The sequence below is a fragment of the Oryzias latipes genome, chromosome 18, assembly GCF_053564925.1.
Source record: "Oryzias latipes strain Hd-rR chromosome 18, Olatipes_Hd-rR_3.1".
NCBI classification, from domain to species: domain Eukaryota; kingdom Metazoa; phylum Chordata; class Actinopteri; order Beloniformes; family Adrianichthyidae; genus Oryzias; species Oryzias latipes.
Window position 1 is genome coordinate 23,903,959 of NC_136254.1, and position 9,071 is coordinate 23,913,029.

At 43.4% G+C, this 9,071-nt stretch overlaps 1 protein-coding gene across 6 annotated transcripts in view; it reads right to left on the reverse strand.

Annotated features, from left to right (window-relative positions):
- The window catches only part of LOC101169147 (nuclear factor 1 B-type), a 64,182-nt gene extending 55,333 nt beyond the window's left edge, over positions 1 to 8,849 (reverse strand). For 2 of the 6 annotated variants that reach the window (XM_078936368.1, XM_011487390.4), the window contains exons 1-2: positions 8,439 to 8,849; positions 4,689 to 5,220 (exon numbers count right to left, since the gene is read on the reverse strand). In XM_078936368.1, the coding sequence (XP_078792494.1) occupies positions 4,689 to 5,220; positions 8,439 to 8,456 (550 nt within the window). In that variant the 5' untranslated portion in view covers positions 8,457 to 8,849. Of the gene's footprint in view, positions 1 to 4,688; positions 5,221 to 7,232; positions 7,814 to 8,438 lie in introns of those variants that run through there. The other 4 variants (XM_011487391.4, XM_004079679.5, XM_078936369.1 and 1 more) reach the window with 3 other exon arrangements.
- Between the last annotated feature and the right edge of the window lie 222 nt (positions 8,850 to 9,071).

A 9,071-nucleotide genomic window follows, 5' to 3' on the forward strand; every position in this document is an offset into this window, starting at 1 on the left:
TAGGTCTGGCAGACAGGGTGGGGGGTGGGAAATTTATCCAGGGGGGGAGTGGGAGGTGCCGGTCCTCCAGTCAAGTGGCCTCGGGGGGATTTGAAATGCATTTGGGGTCCTCCCCAAAAGCCTGGGAAAGTGTGGGGAGGCTGAGATCTTAACTGTGGACTAATGACACAAACCCGGGTCCTTCACCAAGAGGATCCATGTTTCACAAAATTGAGTCCCTTGCTAAAATACACAAAAGAAAATCTTTTTGACACAATGTCTGTGGCTTACAATGCCAGAGCGGCCTTGTCCCACTTTTAGACAGATGCAACTGCTCAAACAGTGACCCTGGCAAATTAAGCACACTGTAGCAGAGCAGGAGAGGGAGTTGTAAATTTAGCCAAAAAAAGAGGGGGGGGGAAAAAGCATCCACATTTCTCAGTGGCCTCTGCTCCGAGTTGCCTTGTTTCCATGGAGATTTATGTACACATGGCGCACAAAAGAGGGCTAAGGAGGTAACACGGCCTGTTTAAGCCTTGAGGTATTTGCTCGAGCAAAGCCCCGCTGTTAATAACACAAGCCCCACACTGAGCCGGGCAACCTGGCTGCACTGCATCCAGGTTGGCGTTTGAGACGGAGCAGGGGGGAGTCATGAGGAGATCGCAAAAAACGATTGTCGAGCAGGTGAAGACATTAAGCGAGTGAGAAACTATGCAAAAAAAAAGAGAGAAATAGAAAGAAGGAAAGCACGAAAGAAGGAAGAACTGCACAGCAAAACATAAATAGCTCTCGGGTTAAGACAAAAAGCATCGGCAAGACATTTAGTAGGAAGCGGAAATCAATAAGGCAAGCGGTGAAGCTGGGAGGGAGTTCTAAGTGGATTAGATTGAGAGAATGTGTTCAATAGGTTATGGCTCTGAGAGAGAGGTAGCTAGACACCGCAGGCTCTATTGCATACTAATAAGGAAGACAGAATAAAAGCTAAGAACGGGGTTGTACAGTTCACTCCAAAGGCTTTTCTATATGGCTCTTCCGGATTTAGCAGTTTATGGCCTTGCAGTGTTTCTTTATTTTTCCTTTTTTTCTTTTTTTTTTCAACTAAACGACCACTTAAAAAAATAAATCTTGACGTAACAAAAGTCGATGTTAGCTTGTTTGTCGTATCAGCAGTGGAAAAGATGTTAAATAGAAGCTGATTGGATGAAAAAAACTCAAACTGCTGTGTCTTTAAAGTGTTTCACACTTCTGGCATAAACCCAGCCACTGTTTCTCTGGCCGATTGCCTGGGCCTTGGACGGCTGTCATGGGTCACAGTCTAAAGTTTTAGGAAAAGCCAAAAAAAAAAGAGGAAGAAACTGGGAAAAGAGGAGAGTGAGAGTGTCATCTGGCCGCCCTGCATGCCGCAGGGGTGATTCCTGATGGGGGAGGAGGAAAACGGGACGCATGGAGGGAGAGTTAGCTGGTTGTGCTTAGTCACAGACTTCCACTGTGATCCAGAAGGTCAGACCGCCACACCGACCAGCTGACCGGAGTCTCTGAGGCAGCCAAGCAGACAACGGGATCCAAGCCCAAACCCCATGTGGCACAACAAGAGAGTCATGGTCGGCGATGAAGGTACCAGCCCATCCTGAAGGACTAGAATAGCTTGGGGTGGGCTACTCCTCCACACTTAGGCCAGTCAACCAAGCGGCCACAAGCTAGATCAGAGGCAAAGGCGGGGAAGCAGAGACAAACAGTTGCCAAAGGACCACCAGTGATCTCTCGACCGCTGTGGTTTGACCCTGATTGAGGAGGTCAATGAGGGAGGGGGGGCTTGCGATCCGCCCACACAACCACCATCAATTCCCCCTGACCACCACCGCCAGACACAAAAAAAAAACTTCCTCCTCCACGTGCCCCAAGCCTGCGACAGCGTGTTAGCACCGATCTGTTTTGCTCAATTAAACTTCAGAAGACCCCCCGCCACATCCCTTTGCAAAGGTCCTGACCCCGGGGGGCAGAGGTTAAGTCTGCCGATTGTAAAACAAGGCCTCCATTAACATGTCAGCTTGTGTTCAGAGGTAATCCATCCATTTCCTCAAACTATCATGACGGCGTGAAAAGTGAAGTCGTATTACTGACGGGGGCAAAAAAAAGTCAAGGTAATGATGTTTTATGGCCGTTTTAACTTTCAGCCTCAGAGTAATGGGAAAGCTGCTTGACCCTGACTTTTCTAGCCTCCTGCAGGTCTAACTCAACCAAGACCAAGGGATTTTTTTTTAATAAAAAACTCTCTTATTTTGTAATAAATTAGGATGTAAAAGCTCAATCAAAAATCCTTAACGTCCTGTAGATCTTTCTCTAAATGAATTCAAACAAACAGGTTTAATTAAAAACTCGTCCCACCAACCGCACAAACAGTGATGAGCTGCTGAACAAAGACGCAAATACAAAACGAGGCTTACTGTATTATGACATGCCCCAACATGACAGCTATCTACATGCCTTGTTGAAACTATTCCATCGAAGTGTCGAACTGGATGTGCAAAAAAAAGAATACGAGTGCAGGTGTGAAGAGGCGGTGATTCAAACGGGGGAAAGAAACAATTTGAATGAAGTTAAAACCCTGTGTGTGTGTATGTGGGAGAGGGCGTTTGTGAAAAGCCAGGGCCCTGGATTGAACATAGCCTGCCAGTTGGCACAATAGATGCCACGACCCCCATTCCCAGCCACCGCCTTCAGCCTACTTCCCAGCGGGCATTCATCTGGCCGTGCACATGGGTGTTACAGCTTGGATAAACGCGCCTATGCCCCAGAACAAGGGGGCTGAGGGCTGTCGAAACTTTCTCAGACAGATACCCACGCGGGCCGCAAAAGCAAATGAACCGGAATTTGAGTCACAAACATACCACAAGACAAAATAAAGTTATATTAGACAGCAAAAAAAAAAAAACACATCAAAAAAAGCATTTCCTCTAAGCTGCCACTGTCTAGCAGTTAGGACAAAAACGGGATACTGTTTCAAGCAGATTTCTAGTTTCTTTGTGTTTGATTGTGTTGGTTTGTTTCGTGCAGTCGCCGCAGAACAAAAGCAGTGGCTTTCAATTGGCGAAAAAAAAAAAAAAAGTTTCCAATGTGCCCACTGCATTGCGGATGCCAACCAACGAATCAAAGGCATGCTGCAAAGCAGACAAAGAGAGTTTGGTGCCAACCTCCGAACCTCCAACAACCATCGCTGGTGATTTGCCTGCCTCCGCTGGCACGGTGCAAGACAAAATGGCGCCTTGCCGCACGCCACCACGACATGGCTGCAATGTCTGGGTTTCAGGATCCACTTGATAATTTAAAAAAAATAAAATAAACGATTTTCTGCGATTCCCACAAAATAATTCTGTTGAAACTTTGCCCAAGTTTCGATAAGGTGATATTTTGATGATGGGGCTAAATATTTGTGAATCAACCATTTAAATTTTCCCTCTTCGAATCACACAGCGCACATTATTTGCAGTGCAAGCACTTACTCATCATTTAAATAGTATATTGTTGGGGAAATTTCAAAGGAAAAGGGGCACCGAAGAGCAGGTCTGAAGTTGGCACTGGGTGGCTGACAAAAATGCAGCAGATGCAAAGTGGAGAAGCAGCGGCATCCCACAAAAGGCACAAAAGAGGGTCTGATGCCAACCTCGGTGCCAGTGGCAACCATTATTGTCTCTGCGCTGTGCCTTCTGCTTTCCCTGGCACTTATCAGACACAAAATGGCGCTCGAGTTTAATGATAAGGAGCTAGCTTAGACCACTGCTTTGCCTTTAACAGGGGCAAAAAATTTGCGCTTTATCAAGATTTTGTGTTGCAAACCTTATATATACATATATTTATATATTTATTTATCGATCTTATATCAATTTTAAAAAGCCAACATATTAAAAACAAGAAAAGCGCATGAAATGGCCATAAGATACGCTTTCTCTGGTTTATTTAATTATCTGATTAACTGTAAATATAAGAAAATAAAAATAAATATACAAAAATCCTTTACCATAAACAAAGCTACTTTTTTTCAAGAAACTTTGAAGAAATAAGAATAACGTGTTTTTTATTCAGAAACACTCATTTGGTTAACAAAGATGCACAGAAATGTCAAACCAATGTATTAAATGTGTTTAAAAATGTTTTTTTATAAGTTGAATAATTTATTTACTGAAACAAATGTGTGGTGTTAATTAAAAACAAAAATTCTGTGTAGTAACATTGCCAATTTATAACAGTGGAAATAAATTATTTTTAAATTAACTAGAATAAGTTAAGAATGTAAATCAAATATTTTTTACAGAAGAAGTAATTTAGAGTTTATTTGAGATGAACTAAGTGATCCAAAAATGTCTGCATTTAATTTCTAGACCTAAGTGTATGAATACACACTCTGCGAAGGCTGTAGACACTGAATAATTTTTCAACACGAGTTCGGCTGAGCAGGGGCACAGTAGAAAAAAAAAGTTTCAGATTGGAAACACATTTTTGTTTGTAAAGTAATGAGCCTTCCTTGGAAATACAGAAAAAAAAGGGAGTGTGTTTATCCAGTGCTGGTGCTCACGTTCCTAATGTTTATTTGTCTGGCAAACACAGTGGTGACTTCAGCCAGTCTGAGCACGCCTGCCAAAAAGCAACACATGTGACCCCTGGCTTTGCCAAACCCCCCGTTCCTGCATGTAGCTCACGCACTCTGAACTTACCTTGATCCTGGACATAGTATGCTAGAAACAAGTCCAGCTCCTTGACCGATACTGTTATGTGGTGAGGCTGGACACAAAGTGCTGGGTTGGTGCAATGCGGAGACTTGACGAGGCGCTCGCCGTCCGTACTTTCCAGGGGGATGCCTTTGAAGAGGATGACCATCACCAGGTCCAGGCGCCAAACTTTGTCGGCCTGCCGCAAACAGTCAATCCGGCGGATCTTGCCCTTCTGGTCCGGGTTGGACAACACGCAGCACGGGGGCTTCTTGCCCGTCACACTGAGGACGAAGTCCTCCCGGTACTCCTGCCGGATGTCCTTCCGCAGCTTGGCTAGCAGCCTGGACGCCCATTTCTGTTTCACCTCGGGCTTCTCACTCAGAAGCTCGTCCTTCACCGCGCGCTCCTCATCCTTGGACATTCGCTTCTCGTGCTTCTTGAAGTACTTGCGTTTCCTGGCCTGGAGGTTGAACCAGGTGTAGGCGATGGCACGGACGTGAGGAAGAAGTGCCTCGATGAAGGGATGAAATTCATCCTGGAGCGGGGAGAAGAAGGCGGAAATGTAATCAGAAACATGTGGCGCTTAAAAAGCCAGTTTGTTCAACAGTTAATCTGAGGCAGAACAAAAATCATCGAATCCTTCTCGGAGTGATCGGCATCAAGCTGCAAACTGAACATTTTTTTCCGTCTTCTTTCACAATAAAAGCTTAAAGCGCGTACGACAAGGAGATTTCACAGTATGTGTCACCTGCCAGGACTGTGAGGAGCGTACCCACGGCTCTGCTGTTACTTTCCCCGCTCGCTGTGAGTGTAGCTGCTGCAGCCCCTCGCCTCCCGCGTTTTTCCTACCTAAACATTCGGCTGTTAACTCATACCACATTTTCCTAGAGTACACAGAAAGTGGAAAAGGCCGAGCAGACTGCAACCCTCCCGGAATTACTCCCCTTTGGAATGGATTTTATACTCAGCATGTTCCAAACAACAAAATCTTTCAATTATTGTTAAAAATGTGGTTATTCTGCCGTCACATTTCTGGACAGCAGGGCAACGTTTTGCAACAGAAACTGACTCAATTAACTACCATAATAAGCATTTTATTGATCCAAGTAATTCTAAGAAATTGGTTTTTTTTAAATTAATAAATAGTTTATTTTAAATACAAATGCAATATTTCTACTTTAATTCTGCCGTAAAATCTAAATTCTCATTCAATTTCAAAAGTGAAATATGCTTTAAAATCCTTTTTGCAACTTTGTTGGATTACAGGAAAGCTACTTTGTCATTTTCCCCCCCAAAAAAGCGGATTTATTCACTAAATCTTGCTCTGCACAAGACGAGGTAAAAGGCTTTGAGAATCCCCACAAATTGCAGTTCCCTCAAGGTAAAAAGTGGAAATTATCTTCTTTTTCGGGTCATTAAAATGTCACATTTAATAAGTGTAAGCAGCCTTGCTTTAAACAGGGCTTTTGAAGAGTTAAAACCACACATTGTTCTTTTTTGAAAGCAGCCAGGCAAAGCGGGCAATAGGAAACCACAGAAATCCACTCCCTATGTGCGCCTGCCGCTGCGCTCTGCACCTCTGAGCAGCCACGTTTCTGCTCCGCACTGCAAGGGGCCACAAACGCAGGAAAACCACTCTACTTATCGGAGAGGCGGGAAAAGTTTGGATAAAACTCCACAGACTGAAATTCTCAATGCAAAGCGTAAATGAATACATAGTATCAAAGCTTATTTTAATTAAAAAGCATTTTCTTTAAAGCAAATCATTCAGCTGTTTCTGGAATCTCATCCATTAAGAATTAATTTTAAAAAACACTTTTTAAAAAATTCTGTTTTTTTTCTCTCTCTCTCTCCAAACTATCATTTTTAAAGCGGGCGGGGGAGAAAAAAAACAGACTATAAAGATAAATGACTTGGCCTGCATGCTGCACTTCAGCTCCAGCCATAAAAGCACAATCCTCTTAAGCACAAAATAAACCACATCTCAGTCAATCACTTACTTATGCCAAGTAAAATATAAACAGTAAAACTGAGTCAGCCAAAACAGGCAGCTACTCGGTCCAAAGCCCTGAATCAACCTTATCAGTGTTTGATCTTCCAACAGTGAAAGTGGCTTTATCTTTTCCTGGCCTCGCTGCCTTCAGAAGCTTTTTGCTCCACTAAGAATAAAAAATATACTTTATAGAATAATAATATTATCATTAATGCATAGGTAGCTAAAACAGTTAGGGGGGGAATGGTTGCCATGAGGTCATTATTATCCAGGAATAAGATATGTTTAAGATCCTTTTATGCACAGACAGAATGCGTAAAGATCAGGGATTCCAGCGCAGGTTTAATAATTAAGATTTAGTTCAAATCACAGCAGCTGCAGCGCTAAAAAATGTGCATCTGAGTAAATGAGAAGCAATGTCTGCTTGACTTTTAGGAATAAATGAAAGTATATTATCCCCCGTGAGCGCGTGGAGGAACTTTCGATCCTCCTCCGCTGCGACTTTCCAACACCAGCGGCGCGCGCGGTGACAGGTAGAACAGAAACACACACACCTGAGTTAGACAGATCGGGGAGTACATGATGGTGAGACGGCAGGCGCACAAAAGTCACTGAACTTGGGCTAATTCCTGCGCTCACTTCATCGCGCCATTCCTGGACCGATGCGCACCGCGCAGAGCGCGTGGAGATCCGCGTAAAACAAAACAAAAAAATCAACCGAAAAGGAAGCGGGAATTATCCGACAACATCCATGGATTTCTTCAGATCCGGAGGATCACAAAGGGGGAAATCTTCAGTAGGAGATTGGAATTTAAGTTGCAGTGGGGGTGTAAAAAGAAAATGAAAATATATATATATATAAAAGGCGAGCAGGTCGCCGCTGCGTCCGCCTGCTATCCGCTCGGGGCTCTTTGAGCGTCGCGCCGTAAAAGCATTACGGGGAGAGCTTCACAGGAGCGTGTGATGATCAACCCCCTGCTTTAGCCAAACTTCATATGAAATCGACCGCTGCACCTTCGCTCCTGCGCGACAGCAGCAAATCAACTTTTTTCCTTTCCTTTTTTTTTCACCCACGTAATTACACAGTCACACTCCTCCTCCTCCTCCTCCTCCTCCAAACACAGCAGTCATATCCACTCCCTTCCTCCTTCACGCCACATACAATTCATTTACTCCCCTCCTCACTTCTGCAGGATTATATTTTTACGAGTTTAAGTGACTTTGGACCAAACCATCGGTCACAAAAAGCGGGAAAAGAGGGGGCAATCTCTATTTTACCTATTTTTTTTAGTTTAAATAATTATACACATATTTAGAAATTTACTTTAAAACCACACGTTTAGTTAGTTAGTCTGTAACATTTAATAATAAATAGAACGGTGTTTTTACTTTTTAATAAAGTATCAAATTTGCCTTAAGAAACTAGCTAGCTAACAGGTGAAATTAGCATTCGTTAAAGTAAACTTTGTGTTTTTAATTTTTGTGCAACTTTTTTGTGGATTTTTTTTTTTATATTTAAAAAGAGTAGCTGCTAACAGGCGCACTGTAAACAGTTCATTTGTCAGTTAAAAGGTTAAACAAAACGGTCAACCTGCCGCCAAGTTCGCTTGCTTTTTTTTTTTCTCCTCCTCCCTCCGAGCGCGCGCGCCTCCCCGCGAGGACAGGACACGCCGTCTCAAGTCTGACCGCTTCAACACAAAGAGCGTTTATCACAGTATTCGGAAGAAAAGAAAAAAAAACAATAGGAATGACCCACGTACCATTGCACTGTACTGCATGGATTAACAAGGAGTCTCCTGGAGCCTGCTTCAAACACCGGTAGCTTCACATTTCTCACGCTCAAACCTTGTGCTTTTGGAGGGGTTTCTCTTGCGAAGAAAAACAAGCACCAAAAAAATTAACACCGGAAGACAATTCTTGGCGACTTAGAAGAAGTTGGTTGCGGGGTTTTGTTTTTTTCTCTTTTTTTGCACTTTTTTTTCTTGTCTTCCTTCCTCTTCCAGTCTTACTTTTTTGGATCGTATTGTGGGGTCGTTCAGCGGAGTTGAACGTGATCCAGAAGAGGCTGAGTTTTCGGCTCTGAGTTGGTCTCCGCCTTCTCTTTCACTGCCTGACAGACTACCGCCCTCCGGCTCTCACCACAAACGGTCAACCGGAACGGGAGCGACACTGAACAACTTCCGGTGCGCTTTCGCCACAATAAAACTACCATTCGACAGTCAAAATGGATCTCAAATGTCACTAACCCAGCAGTAAAGCTAATTATTCTTTGAGTTAATACTTAGATAAACTAGTATTATTTTAATTTCAATTCACAAGAGTCCAGTGGTTCTTAAACGTAATGTACCTCTGGGGGCACATTAGGAAGTACTAATTTAAATGTATAGTTTTTG